Source organism: Mustela nivalis, assembly GCF_964662115.1.
Source record: "Mustela nivalis genome assembly, chromosome: 2".
Lineage (NCBI taxonomy): Eukaryota > Metazoa > Chordata > Mammalia > Carnivora > Mustelidae > Mustela > Mustela nivalis.
The window spans coordinates 95,798,756-95,820,878 of NC_139021.1; the positions used below are offsets into that span (position 1 = coordinate 95,798,756).

The following is a 22,123-nucleotide window of genomic DNA, read 5'->3' on the forward strand; positions in this document are numbered from 1 at the left end:
GGGCGGCTGCCTTCAGCTCAGGTCATGATCCCAGTAGCGTGGGATCGAGTCCCACATCGGGCTTCTTGTTCGGCAGGGAACCTGCTTCTCCCTCTGCCTCTGCCTGCCACTCTGTCTCCCTGTGCTCGTTAACTCTCTCCCTCTCTCTATCTCTGACAAATAAATAAATAAAATCTTTAAAAAAAAAACAAAACTGGCAGAAGATGTGAACAGACACTTCTCCGAAGAAGGCATACAAATGGCCAACAAACATGTGAGAAGATGCCCCACGTCACTCTCCATCAGGGAAATGCAAACCAAAACCACAATGAGATATTGTCTAATGCCTGTCAGAATAGCTAAAGCCCAAAACACAAGAAACAACAAGAGCTGGTGAGGACGCACAGAAAAAGGAACCTTCATGCACTGTTGATGGATATGCCAACTGGTGCAGTCAAAACTAAAAATAGAATTACCATATGATCCAGTAAATTCCACTACTGGGTATTTACCCAAAGAATACAAAATAATAATAATAATAATAATAATAATAATTCAAAGATATATGCACCCCTGGGGCATCTGAGTGGCTCTGTCAGTTAAGTGTCTGCCTTAGGCTCAGATCAGACCCCAGGGTCCTGGGATTGAGCTCCAAATTGGGCTCCCTGCTCAGCAGGGAGTCTGCTTCTCCCTCTCCCTCTGTGATCTCTCTCATTCTTGCTATCTCTTAAGTAAATACATACAATTTTAAAAAAACAGATATATGCAACCCTCAGTTCACTGGAACATTACTTACAATAGCCAACTTGCAGAAGCAGCCCAAGTGTTCATCGAGAGATAACGGGTAAAAAAGATGTGGTGTATACATACAAACAATAGAATATGACTCAGCCATAAAAAGAATGAAATCTTGTCATTTGCAGGACGTGGATGCAGCTAGAGAATGATGCTAAGTGATATAAGTCAGAGAAGACAAATATCATGTAATTTCACTCAGACATGGAATTTGAGAGACAAAACAAATTATAAAAAAAAAAAAAGACAAACCCAAGAACTGTAGCTGCAGAGAACAAACTGGCGTCACCTGAGAGGGATGAGAAGGGGGAATGGAGGAAATAGGTGAAGGGAATTCAAGAGTGTATGTATTAGCAATTTAGAGAATTACTGAATCACTGTATTATACATCCGAAACTAAGAGAACACTGTATGTTCACTATACTGAAATTAAAATTAAAATGAAACAAAAATAAATAAATAAAAATAAGGTTCTGATATCCCATTAAAAACAACTCAAGAATTCTGACTCTGAAACTTAAATTTAACTTGTGATTCTAATGTTAACCAACACAACTCCAGGAGAACAAAGGTCTCCAGTTAGGGGCAGCGAGCCAAATCCCAACAATTTGGTAAGGCACAGCTGAAAGCTCAAAAAGTATAATCAATTTTAAAAAAGCTTCTTACGGGGGAGCTTGGCAGGCTTAGTCAGTGCAGCATGCAACTCCTGATCTCAGAGTTGTGGTTCTGAGCCCCACACTGGGTACAGAGATTACTTAAAATCTTAAGGGGCACCTGAGTGGCTCAGTCAGTTAAGCATCTGCCTTTGGCTCAGGTCATGATCCCTGGGGGTCCTGAGATGGAGCCCTGTACCAGGTTCCCTGCTTAGTGGGGAGTCAACTTCTCCCTCTTCCTCTGCCCCTTCTCTCACTCATGTTCTCTCTCGCTCACTCTCTCTCAAATAAACTAAAATCTTAAAAAAAAAAGCCTTAAAAATTTTTTTTAATTAATAAAAAGCTTCTTACAATAATCGACTGTTCAATATTTCTCCTGTTAATTAGATCAACACGATTCCCATTTCATAGATGAAGAGACTGGGAGAGATGCTGAGTGACTGGCTCAGTGCTCGGAGAGCCAGAGGACCAGAACCCAGAACAGAGCAGGGCTATCCCCATTCCTGGCTCCTGTCAACAATCACCTCCTTTTCCCATTCCTGAGACAATTCTAAGACAAAGAAAAACCTGCAAGAATCTCTAGAGTGCATTAGCGAAATACCTTACTGTTACTTGCCACATCAAAACACAGTTCCTGAAAACTAGCAATGTGAACAAATTATTCTTACATATTTAAAAAGATATTTCCTACCAAAACTATCAAGAAGTCCTTCAGATCTAACAATTACAGGAACTATTTTTAATATAAATAAAACCAACCAATATGAATTCCAGTTTCATTTTTGTAAGAGTACCCCTACTCCTGGGCTCCCAGGGAACTGTTACTAAGGTGGGGTTTTTTTGCTTTTGTTTTGTTTTTGTTTTTGAGAGAGAGCATGAGCTCACAGGGGGAGCAAAGGGAGATGGAGAGAGAGAATCACAGAGACTCCCTACTGAGCAATGAGCTGGACCTGGACCTTGATTTCACAACCTGAGCTGAAATCAACAGCGGGGATGCTTAGCCAACTGAGCCACCCAGGTGACCCAAGGTTTTTATTTTTTTAATAATATAAATTAATCTTACTGATGCCACACGTAAAAAACCAAAACAGAAGCAAAACAAATGAACTTACGCAATGAGAGCAGGGAATAAGACAGTATAAAGAGAAGAGAAAAAAGAGAAAGAATCACAATCCAGTGCTAACCATGAGTGATAAAAGGTTCTCAGTCTTCCATGGTAGAACTGCATACCTAGAATTCTAAAGCAAGGTTTAGCCTAGCAAGATGTGCTTGGAGAGGTAGTAAGGTCATGGTTTTGACCTTGGTACATACCAGTTAACTTTGTTTTATAACCAGACTGTACGAGGCAAACATCTTTCAGAAGTCTGTACGTACAAACCACCAGTTTTAAATTAAAATGTGTATCCCTGGGGCGCCTGGGTCGCTCAGGTCATGATCCCGGGGTCCTGGGATCGAGCCCCACATCGGGCTCTCAGCTCAGCGGGGAGCCTGTTTCCTCCTCTCTCTCTGCCTGCTGCCCTGCCTTCTTGTGATCTCTGTCTGTCAAATAGATAAATAAAATCTTAAAAAAAAAAATGTATATCCCTTCATCTGGGTCTCTGGAGCTTAAAATGACTACTACCGGCGGGGGGGGGGGGGGATCTAAAAATAAAATAAAATAAAAATAAATCTAAAACATAGTTTTATAGACATGGGGAAAAAAGAGCAACTGAATAAAGAAAACTCACTCTACCATAACCAGATATTAAATGCTTAAACAATGTTGTTTTCTTTTATTCTTTAGAATGCTTCCTGTACATGTTCTTAATGTAGGGTCTATGGATGGGCCTTATTATAAGCAAAACATTATGTGTATGTTCTTTATTAGGGTGAGAAGGTACACAGCAAAACAAAGTTGTGAACCACTAACCTATATCATTACCTTGAAAAAAAACAACTAAGCTCTTGGTGAGGGATGCTATTTTATTATCATACATGATTTTTAGCCCAAATTTTCTTTATTCAAAAAATCTGATACAAAATAATCTGGGTTGCATGCACCTAAAACTATAATCATTCTTCTTTTTTTTTTTTTTTTAATGTTTTATTTATTTATTTGACAGACAGAGATCAGAAGCGGGCAGAGAAGCAGGCAGAGAGAGGGAAGGAAGCAGGCTCCCCGCTGAGCAGAGAGCCCCATGTGGGGCTTGATCCCAGGACCCTGAGATCATGACCTAAGTCGAAGGCAGAGGCTTAATCCACTGAGCCACTCAGGCGCCCCAAACCACAACCATTCTTTTGCAGATAAATTATCTTTAGTAAATATGAAATCTCAGGACACTTTCCTTACCAACCCAAAAATCGTACTCAGAGAATGAAAACATTTTAAGTTCCAAACTTCAGCAAAATTAGGAAGTGCAATTCCTTTAAAGCATACAAATGTTTGAGTGCATTTTAAGATCAAATTCGAACGACCATTACACTGTCTGTCCAGGTACTATCATCTACATTACCAGTTCCCTCTCTGAACAGTTAAATCAACTCTTTCTCCCAAGCTGATGAAATGCTTGAATGCAGTTAAAGCCAAGGGTCTTCTGATGATAAAGAAATACTATTCACCTTGTTTACTCCATGCCCTCTCTTATTAAATATCACTCTTAAACCTCCTTTAATGTTACTTGAAAATCTGAATAAATTATAGTTCTAAAACCAAATCAAAACCATGGTAATTTCAGAAGTTTAAAATTTTGTTCTTGAAAATTTTTACTTTGTACATGAATCATGCGGTATCAGTGTTGAACTCTGTGTCCGTTTGCTAGCCACAAGCTTCTCTCTTCTAGGTTACGCACAAGAAGATACAAGAGGTCACTTTCAACATCATGCCTATTATGTTGCTTTGTTTTGACGTGACACGGGTTCTCTGGGGAGTCCCATGCCACTGGTGGGGGCGAGACAGGGAAGACATGCTGGCCCTTCCCCTGGAGGTTCATGGACGTGCAAGGTCCCACCACAGTCTGTAACCTGATCCACTGACTTTGGGCCTAGGCAATGGCATGAAACTTCACTCCACCTTCACAGCAGAACTTTCTCCCCCTACTTGCAGTTAAAAATAGTTTAGGCCTTATTGGCCTGGGTTATTTTTATCTGGAAAATAGGGACTAGAAACAGCATAGTAAGCATAAAAAGGAGAGTTGACTGCAATAGGACAAAAACCCTCACAAGACTTTCAAAAAGTGTAGTTTTCGAAATCCGATGGAAGTAACAGGAAGCAGGGTAAGGTACCTGGTGGGGCAGTTGAGTACCATTCACTAGTGTTAACACATGAATAATAAAAGCCATGACAGAACAGAAGGAGCTTTGTATAAAACAGAGTACTATACACAGTACCCTGACCTTTTAACTTTCTGGAGAAGACACCTTGGGAACAAAAGGTATACATATGAAGTTTTAGAGAAAAAAAAAGACTGGTGGAGGTACAGCATTCAAGGCAGTATTTGAGAATGGGATTTGAGCTCTATTTTAAAGACTGAAACTGCTGGAGCAAGGGTGTGGGAGTCATAAACCAGTCAAAGAATTCGCAGATGTGCTGGGAGGAGGAGGACAGCAACAGAAGAAAACAATCTGGCAGAAAAAGTGGTGTTTTTCCAAGCGGAGGAGCAATTAAGAATGGACAGACGGTGTGGGCCCCAAGCAGTTGCTGGGCATTAGGTGCACAAGAGTCAAACTGTGTCCTTGTAAGTACAACTCAGGAAGGTTTTTGAGTACGATTTTTATGAAGGTCGGTAAATTTATGTAAGATGGATAGAAGTGCTACATAGGAAAGAATGAATTAAGGAAAGATTAGTAATGCTGGGAAACAATCCAGGTATAGAATGATCAAAATCCCAACCGGAGCAGCGCAGTGAAAATGCGAGTCACATACATGATGCCTGATGCAAGGAGCAGCACGGACAGGGGAAAGACAGGTCCTATCCTTGGGTGGCTCACAGTCTGCAGAGGAAACCCATTGGAGAAAGGTTCTATCAGCGGTAAGAAGTGTCACAGCAACAGGCAGGTTAGAAGTACAATTCTGCTTAGAGGTACTGGGGCAAGAATCAACTTAGAGAAACCTCCTTACCACCTTTCCACACAGCAAGCACCAGGGAAATGTGCTGAGGCAGAAAGCGAATACAGGTTCAAGGAACCTGCAAGAAAGGAGAAAGTATGAGAAATGATTTTTTTTTTAAGATTTTATTTATTTATTTGACAGACAGAGATCACAAGCAGGCAGAGAGAGAGAGGAGGAAGCAGGCTCCCTGCTGAGCAGAGAGCCCGATGTGGGGCTTGATCCCAGGACCCTGAGATCATGACCTGAGTTGAAGGCAGAAGCTTTAGCCCACTGAACCACCCAGGTGCCCGCAATTTTTTTTTTTAAAGTCTGTATAGCATACAAAGACTTTGGGGAAAACAATGATACGGACTATGATATGATCTGTGTTTTGGAAATATAACACCAGGACAGAAAGGACTGAAAAAGAAAGACACCAAAAAAAAAAAAAAAAAAGGCTTTTGTAATAATCTAGACAGAGAAGAAGATACGTCTCAACGGGAGAGAGTAAATGTAAACAGAACAGGAGGGATAGGGAATAATTTTTAAAGGAAACCAATTTCCATATTGATAAAAGAAGGTATGTTCTTCTAGAACATCATGCTCTCTTCGGACTTGGAGACTTTGAAAGGACTTCCTCCACTGGGAATGGACTGAAAGCCTCAGTCTAAATAACCCCTCCAGGACACCCTTCCTGGCTTGCAGACCAACTTAGACCCCCTGATGGGCTCTTGTGGGATCCTGTCCATCTCAGGAACACCCACACACATGCAGGCTCAAGGCTGTCTTCCGCTCCAGAATGGCAGAGAAAATTACCTTGGCTTGGGCGCTCTGGAACTACCAGTGCCCAGCACTCTGTAAATGACTATTAAAAAAAATAAACGCAGTCCACAGACAGAATCAATTTGGAACCTGCTCCCTCCTCTCCCCACCAGACAGCCCCATCAACTCTCTGACAGGAAACTTGGGAGGACTTCAGTCTCAATCATGCTGAGTTTGCAGTACTTTGAGGACATTCAGGTGGAGATGCCCCTTAGTCCTCTACAGACACTAGGGCAAGGCACAGATCAAGGAGCTCCGACAAACCCCAACAGCTGAAGTCAATAGCTGTTCCTCTCTCATCCTCCTCCTGTTACTAGTACAGTTTCAGCTAACGTTAAATGAGCACTAACTGATCTGCTGAGCATTTCTCATGCATTATCCCCTCTATCTTCAAACAAACCTTGTGGAATTACGTGCTATTAACTCCTGTTAAACCAGAGAGGAAACTGATGCTTTGTAAGAAAATTTGCCTCAAATCAGAGTGCAACTAAGCAGCTAGACAAGGGCAAACTAACTTAAGAACCTGTGCTTCCCAGGCACGTCATGGTATCAGCCAGGGAGGAAAAGTGTTCATTAGAGCAAAGACAGAAGACAAAGCACAGACCATTAAGAACAATAACATTTAAGGGCAGACACTGCAATGGGAGAAACAACTCAAGAAATGGCATTCATAGCCCGATGTAATTCTTTCCCCTTGAATGTGGAGTCGATCTAGGGACTTGGGGCTAACTACAGAACATAGGGTAAGTGTCTCTCCAGCCGCAAGGCTGCAGAAGCCTGGGACCTCAGTCTCGCTAGGGCGTTTCTGGCTTGCATACTTTGATGAAGCGAGCTGTTATGTTGGGAGAGGCCCACATGGCAAGGAACTGAGGCCCTCAGTCCAACAACCCACGGGAAAACGAATGCTGCCAACAGCCACAGAGTGAGCCTGGAGGCAGACAGACCCCATTCAAGCTTTGGAGACCATAGAGACCAAAGACCCTGGCCGACACGTGAAGGATGAAGCCCGGCTGTGCCCAGATTTGTTTGAAGTCACTACAGTCTGGGGTAGTTTGTTATGTAGCAAAAGGTAAGTAATACAAGTGGAAAAGAAAACTCTAGAAATATAGATGTTTTGAGTTCTTCCTACCTGTGGCTTCTGACAGTGATGAGGAGAAAGTTAAGAACTGAGCTGCAAGAAAAAACTACGGTTAGAAGTTGCGAAAGAGGGGCTCCTGGGGGGCTCAGTCCATTAAGTGTCTGCCTTTGGCTTAGGTCATGATCCCAGAGTCCTGGGATCATCGGGCTCTCTGCTCAGTAGGGAGGCTGCTTCTCCCTCTCCTTCTGCCTGCTACTCCCCCTGCTTGTGCTCCCTCTCTGTCAAATAAATAAATAAAATCTTTTTAAAAAAAAGCTGCAAAAAGAAGGAAAACTCTGTTAAGGAGGGCAGGTGATATGATGAGCACTGGGTGTTATACGCAACTCAAGAATCAAAGAACACTATGTCAAAAACTAATGATGTACCACAGTTGGCTAACTGAATTCAAATTTAAAAAAAAAAAAAAAAAGAAGGAAAACTGAAAAATATAATGAGGAAAAATAACTGAAAGGCTAAGACCCAGACTAATGAGCAAATTGTCTGGGATTCTAGGGGCAGTGTGGTTAATCGTGCTAGTGAAGCAACAAGAAGACCTGGTCTAAGAGGGGAAAAGATCACTGAATTTTCTAATTAAAAAATTCTGGGGGCACCTGGGGTGACTCAGTCAGTTAAGTATCTGACTCCTGGTTTTGGCTCAGGTCATGACCTCAGGGTTGTGAGATGAGCTGTGTGGGCTACTGCTCAAGCATAAGTCGGTTTGAGATTCTTTCCCCCTCCCTCTTCGCTCCTCTCCCCACAACCTGCACGCTCTCTCTCTTTCAAATAAATACAATTTTTTTTAGATTGTATTTATTTGAGAGAGAGAGAGAGACAGAGAGAGAGAGAGAGCCTAAGTGGGCAGGGGGTGGGGGGAGAGGATAGGGCAGAGGGAGAGGAGGAGCAGACTCCCTGATGAGCAGAGAACCCATGGAGTTTCATCCCAGGGCTGTGGGATCATGACCGGAGCCAAAGACAGATGATTAACCGACTGAGTCATCCTTCAAATAAATAAAATCTTAAAATAAATATAAAATAACTTTTAAGGGGTGCCTTCAGTGGCACAATTAAGCATCCGACTATTGTTCAGGTCTTAGTTAAGCTCCATGTTGGGCATGGAGCCTAATTAGCAAGAAAGAAAGAAAGAAAAATTTTAAGACATCTATTTCAGAGAAATAGTGCTAAGAAGTCAGTGGAAGACACAACAGAAAGTAACAAATGCCTAGAGCTAGAATGAAGGACACTTATATGACAAAACTACAGACTCAGAACTTCTACTTACCACTTATATACCAGAGCAGAGTACCAATACTGAGAAAAAAAATCACATGCATGGTCAATATCTGAAGACTCCAAAATCCTGATCAAACCTTTTCAATTAATTGGCTAGATTTGATATTTTCTACCTAAGTTTTATTATACAAAATTCAGTCTTAGGGGTGCCTGGGTGGCTCAGTGAGTTAAGGTTCTGTCTTTGGCTCAGGTCATGACCTTAGGGAAGTGGGATCGAGCCCCACATCGTGCGTGCTCTCTGCTCAGCAGGGACTCTGCTTCCCTCTCTCTCTGCCTACCTCTCTACCTATTTGTGATCTCCATCTATCAAATAAATAAATAAAATTTCAAAAAAAAAATAAAGGTTCAAAATTCAGTCTTAAATTGAAGTTGTCTGAATTAAATTGAGAATACAGATTCCTGGATTCTATAGCTCATGTTTAACTTTTCAGGTTTAAATTTTTTAATTTTATTTTTAGTCTTTTTAAAGAATTATTTATTTGAGAGAGAGAGAGAGAGAGAGAGAGAGAGAGAGCATGTACACAAGCAGGGGAGCAGAAGAGGAAGAGGGAGAAGCAGGCTCTCCACTGAGCTGGGAGCCCAAAGCAGAGCTCGATCCTAAGACCCTAGGACCGTGACCCGAGCTGAAGGCAGATGCTCAACCAACTGGGCCACCCCAGCCCCCTCAAGTTTAAAATTTTTAAAAGCCGTTTCATACACGATCACCTAATGTTTATCTATACTTCTATCTGGAGTCAAAAGTGAGGCCTTCTATCCTTCAAAGTCCTGGATACAATATTCCAATTTTAACACCATTAGCTTCCATTTGATAGTTGGTACTTTTAGTTCTAATTCCAGTATCAGGATCCACAGCAAGGGGATGAGAACACTAGTTTCTCTAGCAATTTTAAGATCACTGAATATGGAGCCTAACTCTATCCTCAACTTATCCCCTCTTTCCTTACTACTACATGAAGCTACCACATCGTCCTAGGTACATGTCAACGGGATTATTTTTTTAATTTTTAAACTTTATTTATTCTTTTTATTATTATTATTTTTTAAAATAGCTCCAGGCTCAACATGAAGTCCAATGTGGGGCTTCAACTCATGACCCTGAGATCAAGACCTGTGGTAAGATCAAGAGTCAGAAACTTAACTGACTGAATGAACCACACAGGTGCCCCTCAATGGGATGATTTTTGGTATTTTATATTCATTCCTCTACATCTCAATTTTCTACAGTAGTTTTATTTTCAACAGCATTTTTAAACCAAGGTGTTTTATTTCTGACTTTATGCTGACATTTAATCTAAATCTATGTTTGTCTCTCACATGCAACCCATTTTCTCCAATGTTTCCCTAAAAATTTCAGAATTTGTGTTAATTCTTTTTTTTTTTAAGATTTTATTTCTTTATTTGACAGACAGAGATCACAGGTAAGCAGAGAGGCAGGCAGAGAGGGAGGGGGAAGCAGGTTCCCCGCTGAGCACAGGGCCTAACGCAGGGCTCAATCCCAGGACCCTGAGATCCCAGGACCTGAGCCAAAGGCAGAGGCTTAACCCACTGAGCTACCCAGGCGCCCCACTTGTGTAATTCTTTTTACATGATTTGTATCTATAAGCCATCTTAACTGAGCAATTCATACAAGACACACAGCCTCACTTGCTGACAGCACCAGAAATGCTGTAGTAATTCCCAGACAGCATCCAAGGCAGGGCTGATGAGAGCACAGCGTGTAAAGAAGCCATGCAGCCTCTGCAGAAGAGGAGGACGGGCTGTAAGGTCCACAACAGCAGCAAGCACAGGCAGTCAGAAGGAATGTGCAAAGGAAGAGCAGAGAACTTTTCTCTGTAGCTTTGGCTGCAAAATAAGTGTCAACCACCCTAAATGGAAATTGAAAAAGTGGGGCAAGAGAAGAAAGGCAGAAGAGTTAGGGCAAGACAAAATAATCATTATTTCCTTCCCACTGTCTGAGCCAAAAACCCAGGAGTCATTCTCGACTCCTTCCTTCTTGTCTTTCAGACCTCACATGAAATCCATCAGCACATCTCAATGACTCTACTTTTAAAATCTATCCAGAATCCAACTCATTTCCACCATGTGTGCAGATACTCCCCATTGCCTACAGGATAAAACCCAGTTCTTGCCATGGCTTATAAGGCAAAGTCCTACACCACGTGACCTTAATTCCACACCACCACTTCCGGGATCACATCCTTACCCTACTCCCTCCTCCACTCTCCTATAACCAGAGTGGCCCCCTTCTTGCTGTTTTCCAAACCCATCTAGCACATTCTGTGTCAAGGCCATAGTATTTGCTATGTAATCTTCCTTTGGAATATTCTTCTTGCACGTATCCACATAACCCAGGTGTCTACTTCAGTGTCTACTTAAAATATCATCTTAGTACTTTATCGATCCTAAGAGACTACCCTCTGGTCACTATCTTTGTTTATTTTTTGCTTTAATATTTGCCACCTAACACGTTACTTATTTACTTACGCATCTGTTTAGTGACTGTCTTTCCCCACCTCTCGCCCACCTCAAGCAGAATTTAAGCCCCATGAGAACAAGGGCTTTTCGGTGTTGTCATTGCTCAGACATTCCTAGCTCCTGGAACAGGCAAGTCCTCGCTTCATATTTGGTGAATGAACAAATGAATGGAAGGACTATCAAAACAGGACTCAGAGAATACAACAAGGCCAACCAGGAGCACATACATTTTGCTTTGGCCAAGAAATGGGGTTTGGGACATTGAATAAGGAAAACGAGGATTCCAAACTCATGAAAATTTCATAGTGGCCTCAATGAGCAAACACAGACCACAAATAATATCCGAGCTCTTTGGAAACAGAACTGTGAGTTGGTTCTGGGAAAATGTGATAATGAAGTACAAAACATTCCAGTGAAGGTGGGAGAACAGTTCCCCATTTGGACTAGGAAATACAAGTGTGGTAACAACGATGTCAAGGGAAGGCTGTGTTAACCATCTGTCAGTTTTCTGTTGTATTTATTTATTTATTTATTAGAACAGGAAGGTTTTAGCTGGAATAACAGTCAAAGACCACCTATGAATATAGTTCATAACTGATATGAGCACCATCCCATAGTTACAGACAGTATTTCAAGTGCAGAAACAAAGGCACAGTAGGAACGGAGGTCAATGCAAGCATAATAAAAACAAGGCAGGCATAGCAGTGAACTGCATCTATGAAAACCGTCTAAGCATCTGGTCAAACACAAGACTGGAACATTTGGTGTCACTTTAAAGGCCTAAAGCAAAAAATTAAATAACGAAGCTGATAACATCTATTCAAAGGCATACCAGAAAGGCACAAGCTTCAGAAAACGCTGGAGAAGATGAACAAAGATAGATATGCAGCCTGATAGTGGGGGAAAAAAGTAAAGGAAAAGAGAGAATAAATGTGTAAATCACAGAGGCAGAGCAGAAAGATAGTTCCTACTCAGGAAACAAGAGAGGGAAGGCCTGATTCCGGAAAATGGCTTTAATGCTGGAGGAAAGAAAAGAAGGTGAATAAAGAACATCTAGGGAAATTAGGGAGGAATTAACTAAAGAAGGAAAATTTAAAGAAAACTTTTTCAAGATTTTATTTATTTATTTGTCAGAGAGAGAGAGCATGTGTGCCAGCACACAGCAGGGGGTGTGTGGTAGGCAGAGGGAGAAGCAGGCTGAGCAAGGAGCCTGTTCCTAAGGAGGAAAATTTAAACTAGAATGCCAGGTAAGCTGTACTGTACAATGACAGGAGTAAAAGGGAGAAGAAAAAGGGAGGCTATAAATGGTCAAGCAATTCTCAAAAAATGGCCCCCAAATACCCCCAAATTTAGCTAAGTAGGAATATGTCATTTTTACACAAGATCCAGCATAAAGTTACAGAGGATTGAAAGAACCAACTGAATCAAACATCAGTCAGTTTTGTCAGTAAGGAACTCTATGACCTTGAACAAGCCGCTTAACCTCTCCAGGACTTATTTTCTCCGTTTAAAAAGAAATATATGTGTTTTGGGAGGAGTGGTCAGATAAAAAATGGGTGATCATTCTCAGTCTTTTTTCCCTCTAGCTTATAACAGGAAAGACAGGAAAAGCTCATTCTTACAGAAAGATTCAGCAAAATAGGAGAACTTTCAGATACGTGGAGTAATAGTTAACAACAGTTTAACACTGGGCTTTACAATTTAGAAAGCACTTTTACAGGCATAATTATACGTACTGCTCACAGCAAGCCTGCGAGGCAGGAAAGGCGACTACGATTTAACACCAGTGGACAAGACGAGTCCCTGAGATGCAGCGGTATGAAGCAATCGGTTCAGGGACACAGAAGCAGCAGCCGACCCAGGATCCCTGCCAGATGGACCAGCAGCGCCCAGTCTCCCAGCATTCTCCGTTCAGATGCCGTCCTACCAGGACTAAGGTCTTACATGGTATTCCTGGGGCTTACTAGGTAACAGGTGAATGAAGAGTTAAAAAGGTCCAAAAAACACAAACCCTTTTCATTTAAAATAGAATTCTTTAACAGTTCAAGAAGTGACGTTATATGTGAACTACATGTATACTAATTCGCTATACAAAATGTTTTCCTACAATGTTGAACTTGGTTCAGTCCCAAACCTATGAAGACGGCTTTTTCAGTCCGCACATCTCTCTCTTAAACTGTAAAGCGCTAAGGAAAACTTATTACTGCACTGGCAATGTTTTTGACCTTTTCACATACAGAATAATGGACTTTGATCTTTAAGACTGATAGACCTATTAAAACATTAAACCAGCTGCTCCCCTTCGTGCATGGTGGATGCCAAGAGTACAGAGAAAGTGGCAGAAGTGGACCGAGAAGGAAGTTATGTTTGGTTTTGTTTGTAACATCTAAAAGGCCTGTCACCACATCTCTACTACAGTAGTGAGAATAAAGCCAACAGTATTTTCCTCATCCTATTCTTTGCTCTGAAAACCATCACCAGCCAGAGCCGACTAAGGGCAACACTAACGAAAAATCTTAGGAATATAATCTGCTTCTTCTTAGTGTCAACCCATTTTATCATTCCTTTTCTTTATGTACATCTGAACTGAACAGAGTAAGCTTGAGATGGATTCCAAAAATACGTATATGATCCTGGCATTTCCACTCTAACAGGCACATCTTCCTTCAGAGTAGCTGAGAAACTCCAACTGCATGGTTCAGCATTTTCCCATGATCCCCACTCATCTGCATTCCCTTTCCTCCTCTCCCCAAGTGGAGACACCTATGATTTCTTAGAGCCCATACGACACCGCTCTTCACTATGATTTCTTCCTACTGAACTCACTTCTGACTGAAGGAAGGGTGCGAGAAAGGAAAAAGGATCTAAGGTCAGCTTAAGGGCAAAAGACGGGAAAATCCCGAAAAAAGGACCAGAGAAAGTGGAAGCTGCAGCTCAGTTTTGTGCTAGTGCATTACTTCATCCTTCCCCACAGTTCCTCTTTTAAAGGAGCTGGACAAACAGTGGGCCAGATAAGCATGTCTGAAGTAGAAACTTGGGGGAAATCAAAGTCTAACACTGAATGAGCCACAGCCGAGTATAAATCACTGATTATCAGGCCCTCACACACACAAAGACCACTCAGAATAGATAATATAAATAAAAAAGGATATTTGATCTTGGTCAGAAAACTTCAATTTAAGTCTTGATATGTGGCATAATTTCCCCAAAGCGCATGATTTTCTGAGGCTCACCTTTCTAACTATGAACAGGAAAAATATATCAACAATCTACCTATTTTACAGTGTTACTGTGAAAATCTAAGTGAGAAAAACAGTACACGTTTGGGGCAAGTAACTTTTTAAATTACTACAGTGGTGTAAAGAAGAACAAAATTCTTAACTGAAGATCCTCTCTTCAATCCCATTAGTGCCCATATTCTGGCTTTCTTAAAAGTTACACAGAAATGAGCAGGACTCAAATGGGTAACTATAAAGCGGCTTTTCAGATACTGAAATATATACATCGGAAATAAACACTGAGTAGTCATCTACTAGAAAGTTTATAGAGGCCAACCATAAAGTAGTTATTCACACACAAGGCTAATGCTATCACCATCAATAAAATATAGCAAATTTTAGTCCTAGTCGTATGCTACGTAATCCACAGCTCATCTACTATCCTACCTATATGCAGTATAGTAGAAAAAGCCTGGGGCTTGATATCTGAATCACCTAAATATGAATCCCATGGAGGTTAGTACAAGTGGCAGCCCTTAGCCAATATCCTCAAATGTAAATTAGCAAAACTACCACTTACACTTCAGAAGATTAAGATTATGGTGATCACGTCTGTATTGGGCCTACTCCACAGTGCCTAGGCCACAGTGGTTGCTCACTATATGGTGGCCAACAACCCGACAGCCCTCCCATTCCCCCAAAGCAAGATCTTCGTTTTTTTTTTAGGAATACTAAAATTACATGATTGAACACAATTAACAAAAGCGCTCTCAAACAAATACAATGAAAGAGGTTCCCTAAAACCATTCATGGATTCTCAAGCTGTGTGCTGAAAATTAATGTAAGCGTTAAAATCAATCTAAAGAGTTTAAAATCTGCCCTTCTGGGACGCCTGGGTGGCTCAGTCAGTTAAGTGTCTGACTCTCAATTTTGGCTCAGGTCCTGATCTCAGGGTCATGGTGAATTCTCTCTCCCTCTCCCAATGCCTGGCTCCGCCCCACTGCCCTGCCCCTCCCCCCCCACCATGCAAGCTCTCTTTCTCTCTCTCAAATAAATAAATGTCTCTCTTTTTTTTTTTTTTTAAGATTTTATTTATTTATTCGACAGAGAGAAATCACAAGTAGACGGAGAGGCAGGCAGAAAGAGAGAGAGGGAAGCAGGCTCCCTGCTGAGCAGAGAGCCCTATGTGGGACTAGATCCCAGGACCCTGAGATCATGACCTGAGCCGAAGGCAGCGGCTTAACCCACTGAGCCACCCAGGCGCCCCAATAAATAAATCTCTTTAAAAAAAAAAAAAGAAAGAAAGAAAAGAAAAGAAATAAAATACATACGCTAGAGTGATTTAGGACCTCAACTACTGTTCCTTTCAGGCACCAGGACCACCTGATGCAGAGGTGGCTATTTTCTAAAAACCTCCTGGTGAGAAGCAACTGCTCTAAGATCTTGCCGGGCTAAATACTGTCTCTTCCCTGAGGCCACACCGAAAACAGGGGGTCAGGAGAGGACTTTAGCTCGGAAAGCTAAATTAACCAAGGAAAGCAGATCAAGGAAGATTTAGGACATTAACTTCCTCGTAAATTAGCCTTAAGTTTATACCCCAACTAATGACCAGTCGGGATCTTCCCACAGGCCGGTTTCCTTCCTGCTCTAGAGTTCATGACTATATTAAGATTTGATCCATGACAAAAGTTCTGTTTTTTTTTTTTATATAAATGAAATTCTTATTGCAAACTGAGACTGAGGTCTAATCAGGCTCCCTTTTCCTCTTCTAGCTTGATATTAAGCGACTGTTCACTTTTTTGAAACTACATATGAAGACATGTGCCTTCATCCAGTAATGAAGTGGCAATATATAAATTAGAGTTTACACTGTATTTTTCCCCACAAGATTTTCATGTTTAGAACTTTCCTCACTGCCTTATGCTCGGCCTTCAGGCAGCCTGAAAGTCACCCATGATGACTGCCAAAATAGATGCCTTGACAACACACAAAAGAACCAGTGGGCAGAGTCCGTGTGTGTGCACAAACACACATGTGCTGGTCTCCTAAGACAAGCTCTTAAAACTCAAACTATCAGACACAGATTGATGGTGGAGGAGGGTGGAGCAGGGCAGCCTGGGGAGGAGCTGGATACAAAGAAAAGATTAAGACCTGGGAAGCAAAATGAAAAAGAACTAACTGCTAGAGAGAGCATTAAGGAGGGAAGTCTGGGGTTTACCATAGAAAGGAGGGAAGAGGGATTAGACTAGGAACCAGCAGAAGAATCTTGGGGGGTGGGGGAGGTGGGCACGAGAAATACAAGAGTAAAGAGAAAACAAAGAGATTCCACCAAACTGAGATTTTAGAAAGAGCCCTCCCTCCTGCTCCAATTCCGTGGGTTTTGTTTTTTCCTAGCAGGAAGCTACAACACACTTCTGTTTCAACAGAAGGATTATATTAACAAAGCAAATAAAGGAAACCTATACTAAAAATGTAACCCACCTACACTGCAAGGTCTAAAAACGGAAATACTTCTTTCTCCGTTTTGTGGGGGGTTTCAAAACAGTAGGGACAGGGAAGGGGAAGGAGATAGGAGAAGGGAGGGGGGCAGGCAAGCTCTTCCTGAATACAGGAGTCTTTTGACCAAGTACTGATTTCAAATTTACCTTTTCGCGGTCAGGCCGGCACCTCCTTAAACCAAACACAGCGTTCCACTCTGTAAACCAGCGGCTCCGGCACCACATGGAGAATTTAGGGGTGTATGCAAACACTGGGCAGATGCAGAACCAGCGCTGGCCTTGGGAACTACTCTACTACCCGCAATGGGAGGCTAAAACTCCAGTAAGGTTTGAACTGACAGTGCACTGGAAAAGCAAAAACAGCAAAAAACAGCAAAGGGGAAGGGGGGGCCTAAGGTCAGCCACAAAACCATGCCCTCAGACAGAGACGTCTGTAAAGGGGCAGTAAGTGGAAAACAGTGGGCAAGAGAGAAAGGATATAAGCACCCATCTCCGGACTGGAACCGTTCTCCTGATGGGGTCTACATACACAAGAAGGAAATCACTTTCTGCAGAGAAAGCACGCTCCTGCCGCGGGGCCGAGGGCGGCCCGCGCAGCTAAGGGAGGCCCAGCGCACCCCCCGCGCTCACTCACTTTCGTCCGGCCGTTGATTCTGTAGTTGCCCAGCTTCCCGTTGCAGTGGCGGATCAGGTCGTCCATGCTGCTCATGAGCAGCCCGATGGCTTCGCAGCCCGGCTCCTTGCCCTCGATCCAGGTGATCTTATCGCCTCGGATGTCCTTGGACGAGTCGCTCTTCTGGCTGACCAGCTGGCCGTCCGTGAACTTGCCGGTGTCGTGCAGGGCGCGCACCTCGTCGCCGATCTGCTGCCCGGTCTCCTTGCCCAGGAAGTCGTCCACCACACAGATGCCGTGCTTGTTCATGCACGGCACGATGTACTCCAGCGCCAGCTTCAGCGCCGGCAGCGGCTTCGTCTGCCCGTTGGGCCGCAGGCCGCCGCCGGGGCTCAGCCCCTCGCCCGGCGTGTGGCTGGGCGGGTACAGGTTCGTCTTCTCCGGGTCCTCCTCCTTCGCGGGCTCCGCCTCGACCGCCGCCGCCTGGCTCTGGCCGCCGGCAGCCGCGCGAGGCGGAGACGCGGCCGCCGCGGGGTCGGCCGCGGGCTTGGCCTTTGCCATGGCCGCGTCCCCGGCGGCCCGCGGGCCCGCCTTCTCGGCGGCGCTGTCCCGGCGCGGCGGTGCCTTCCTGGCCTCCCTGGCCCCGGCCCCGCCGGCCCTGGGCTGCGGCGCGGAGGCGGCGGACGCGGGGCCGGGGTGCCGGTGCTGGCCCGCGCCGTGGCCGGGGGCGCCCTCGCCGCCCTGGCACACGAGCTTGTGCTTCTTCCAGTCCTGGCGCTGGTGCTCCTTGCTGCAGTAGAAGGAGCTGCGGCAGCGGCTGCAGCGCAGCAGGTTCTCCATCTTCCCGCACAGCTCGCAGTACTGCCGGTCTCGCTCGCTCGGGCTCGGCCCGCCGGGCCCGCCGCTGTCATTAGCCATGGCGGCGGCGGCGGAGGCGGCAGCCGAGCAGGAGAGGTGGCGGCCGGAGGGCCTCGCCCGGGAACGGGGAGCGGGCGGAGCGACAGAGGCCGTCACTGCGCCATGCACCCGCCACTCCCCGCCTGAGGGAGGCCGGCGCCCCGCGCCCTCGGCCCGGCCGCTTCCTCGTCCTCGGGTCCCGCCGCGCAGCGCCGGCGGCCGCCTCAGCGCCTCATCGCTGCCGCGAGCTGGGGCACCGCGGCCTGCGCGGCGGACAGCGACCTCCGCTCGGGCAGGCGGGGGCCGGCGCGCGAGACCCGCCGCCGCCGCCGCCGCCTTAACGTCCGCGGTCGCCGGGCCGGGCCTGTGGAGGAGCGCAGGGCGTGCGGGCGCCACTCGCTCTGCGCGCTCTGCACGTACACCACGGCCCCGCCACGACCCGGGCGGGCGGCGCGCGAGGGCGGAGGGGGCCGAGGGGAGGGCCGAGGGGAGGGCCGAGGGGGCGGCGGCCGCGCACACGCGCTCGGGCGCGGGCGCGGGCGGCGCCGGGGCCGCCTCCGCTCGCCCGCACTCGGCGGGGCTGGGCTTGGGAGCCGGGTCCCGGCAGCCTGTGCCCCCCCCGCACCCCGCCCCTCTGCGCGCTCCGCCCGGGGCGGGCCCGGGACGCGGAGGCCGGCGCGAGGCCACCGCCCGCCGCTGCCTGCGCGGGGACGCCGAGGGGCAGGCCCGCGAGAGCGGAAGGGCGGGGCCGCCGGGCCGCAGCCCGGCCCTGCGCGGCTGACGGTGCCTACACCTGCTGGGGCGAGCGCGGGGCGGGAGCTGCGCGGAGCGGGGCACGGAATATGGCCGCAGTCGGTTTAGGACTAGCCGGGTGGGGTCCCGGCGCGCCCCAGCCTACGCTGCAAGGTGGCTCTCGCCGTCCCGGTCTTGCATAGGAGGAAACGGAAATTCAGAGAAGTAAAGTAACTTGCCCAAGGTCACGCAGGACTGGGACTGGATCCAGGAATTAGGCTCTGTCAGATTCCAAGGCTGCTTTTTCCATGACACCAACACGGCCTCTATTTCGAGGCCTGAAGTGGTTAAAAACAAAAAGTAAGTCTCGCTGCAGCGTTCATCCCAGCCCCTATGCCCCGTGTGAGCCACATTTACAGGTACTGAAATTTTACTTTTTTTTTTTTTTTTTTTTTTAAGCCATTTCTAAACCTTATGAGATGTTGCCGAGCGTCAAATCCTCTGAAGAAATTTTTGGCTGCCAAGTTCAGGTTAATCAATGGTCGTTCCAATATCCACATTCAGGCACTTAAATTCAAAATGATGGAATTTCTCCTGAGAATTGGATTTTGGCGGTCAATGAGCATTAACGACTTCTTAGATTTAAAAAATCTCATGTTAGAATCTGTGCTACGCCCAATGAACCTATTTTTGTTTTATAAGACATAAAAATCTTATCAGAGATAAAGCCAAAGATTTTTTTCCACTTTGCCATTTAAGAATAAAAAGCTGCAATTTAGATTTTCACAATTTTTATTGAACGCCTGCTACTGTGAAAATGCTGTGCTAGGCTTGCGTATCATCTGAACAGATTGACAGTAACATCAGTCCTCGAGATGACAGCCCTTCAGACTGATGACAGAGCAGTTGAAAGGTGTAGGTCAAAGGCAGGAGAATACAAGGAATGATTATAAATTACTTTGTAGAATTTTTTTTTTAACTGGCCTGAGTCAAAAACATCACAGCTCTCCCATCAACTGTACAGAACTTAGAAGTGTCACTAAATTCTTCTATTTAACTAAACAGTCTCCTGGCGATCCAGTCGTCTGTTCTGGGGACTGAGGACAGTAATTCCAATTAGCTTGGACTTTGGGAGACTGAGGTAAATGTTACACTCACAGCTTCAAATTCCAAACCAAACTAAAAGTCCAACTTTCTGGAAAGAATCAACACCTGAATCCATCTCAATTGTGTATCCAGCTTTCCCAGAGCTTAATTAAATGCAGTAAAATACTGTTTCAGATACTGCTAATTAGGCTTTTTCAACAAATGCCTAGGAGCATGCTGTGTGCCACACTGTCCACGGTCACACAAATGTGTACTATGTACACTCGACAGGTATATGGTCCAGTGCACACGCAGACACGTAAACAAATAATGACAACCTAGAATTTGGACTGTTTCGTAAGAGAGGGGTGGGTAGAAGGGAATCGGAACAAAGAAAAAGGAATTGCTAGGTCTGCCTTTTTGCACTAAGCAAGATTCCAAGCAAATTAGTTAAGAAGTTCTTAAAAATGTAAAGAAGCTGTTCAATGACTTAAAATAGCAAACTTTTAAAACATTTTTGATATACATAAATTATATGAATTATAATTCCAATACATGTAAGCAGCAAGTACTTCATAGGCCTCCTTTTGCTAGAGTAATTATAAATGATTCTTAACTATTCTCAAGGGCAGGAACTTTACTGAAGAACGCTCATTCCACAAACATGTGATTCTTCTAAATTTAGTTATTTGTAGGTACCAAAAGTAGCCCAACAGTTTTGTTTAAAATTACTGTTTAGGTCTATGGTGTGCAAACAAGTATATTTACATGCCTGTATGCTCTTTTCCTTCATGTCTAGTTAAAAGAACAGATACTCATATCAAAACTTTCAGTAGTGGGTCACCTGGGTGTCTCATTCGGTTAAGAGGATGCCTTGGCTCCGGCCATGATCCCAGGGTCTGGAATTGATCCCCATGTGGGGCTCTCTGCTCAGTGGGGGAATTGCTTCTTTCTCTACCTATCTCTCCGCCTGCTTGTACATGTTCTCTCTCTCTAAGAAATAAATACAATCTTTAAAAAAAAAAAAAAAAAACCTTCGTTAACTTCCTTTTTGTTCTAAGTACACAAAATCACAAACTGAACATGTATACCTTGAAAATACTTAATATGACACTTCCAAAATTTTCATGAACTGAGCAAATATAAAATAATATTTCAAATATTTCCAAAGATCCACAATTTCTGAATTTTCACTTATGTAGGCTCAATAATCCATAAACTAATTCCAAGTTAGTGAGAATTTCACCAAACCATCTACTGGCAATGCAACAGTCAGCCAATGAGAAGTTCACCAACAAGATTCTGGAACTCTACCAACATTGTAGCAGTGGCCACTTACTCAGATGTTAAGAGATTTACATTGTCATGTAGGAACTTATAAACACTTCTAGGGTGCTTATGTCAGTCTCTGTTCTAAGCATTTTACAAATACTCGTTTAATCCTCATGAATACACTATGAGGTGTGTACTGTTATGATGCTCATTTACAAAGGGTGAAACCAGAGTCAGGCAATGAATGAGTGTCCCTCTCAATTCTCAGGATTATATGATTAGTAGCATTAGAAGTGTTACCGAATACTCTGGGGAGAACAAAGGCTTGCGTCTCCCAAAGCCAGGAATTATTACGAGTTTTTTCCTGCCCCCAACCTAATCCAGATCAACTGTTCTAGAAACGGAAGGATGAATTGAAGTAAAAGTGCTGTCATCCCCATACCTCACTGGCTTGGGCCAAAGCTAACCCACCACGGACCTGGCTTCCTTTGCTCTTTCTGGCAATGTTAATGTAAACTATTAAGCAGTCATCACTACAAACTGGCAAGAGACTGACAAAGACTGCGGCAAAGCTGAGAGTCAATATGCAGGACAGACTTAAGTGAGGACA

At 44.5% G+C, this 22,123-nt stretch overlaps 1 protein-coding gene and 1 long non-coding RNA gene across 4 annotated transcripts in view; one reads left to right on the top strand and one right to left on the bottom strand.

Moving 5' to 3' along the window:
- The window catches only part of EGLN1 (egl-9 family hypoxia inducible factor 1), a 58,181-nt gene extending 39,281 nt beyond the window's left edge, over window positions 1-18,900 (bottom strand). For 2 of the 3 annotated variants that reach the window (XM_082718923.1, XM_082718922.1), the window contains exon 1: window positions 17,548-18,898. In XM_082718923.1, coding sequence (XP_082575049.1) covers window positions 17,548-18,444 — 897 coding nt within the window. In that variant the 5' untranslated portion in view covers window positions 18,445-18,898. Of the gene's footprint in view, window positions 1-17,547 lie in introns of all 3 variants that reach the window. The other variant, XM_082718924.1, reaches the window with a different exon arrangement.
- A 253-nt stretch (window positions 18,901-19,153) lies between these two features.
- On the top strand, window positions 19,154-19,950 carry LOC309857985. Its single transcript, XR_014308001.1, has 2 exons — window positions 19,154-19,515; window positions 19,615-19,950. It is a non-coding gene; the product is annotated as an uncharacterized lncRNA (long non-coding RNA).
- Window positions 19,951-22,123: the final 2,173 nt, after the last annotated feature.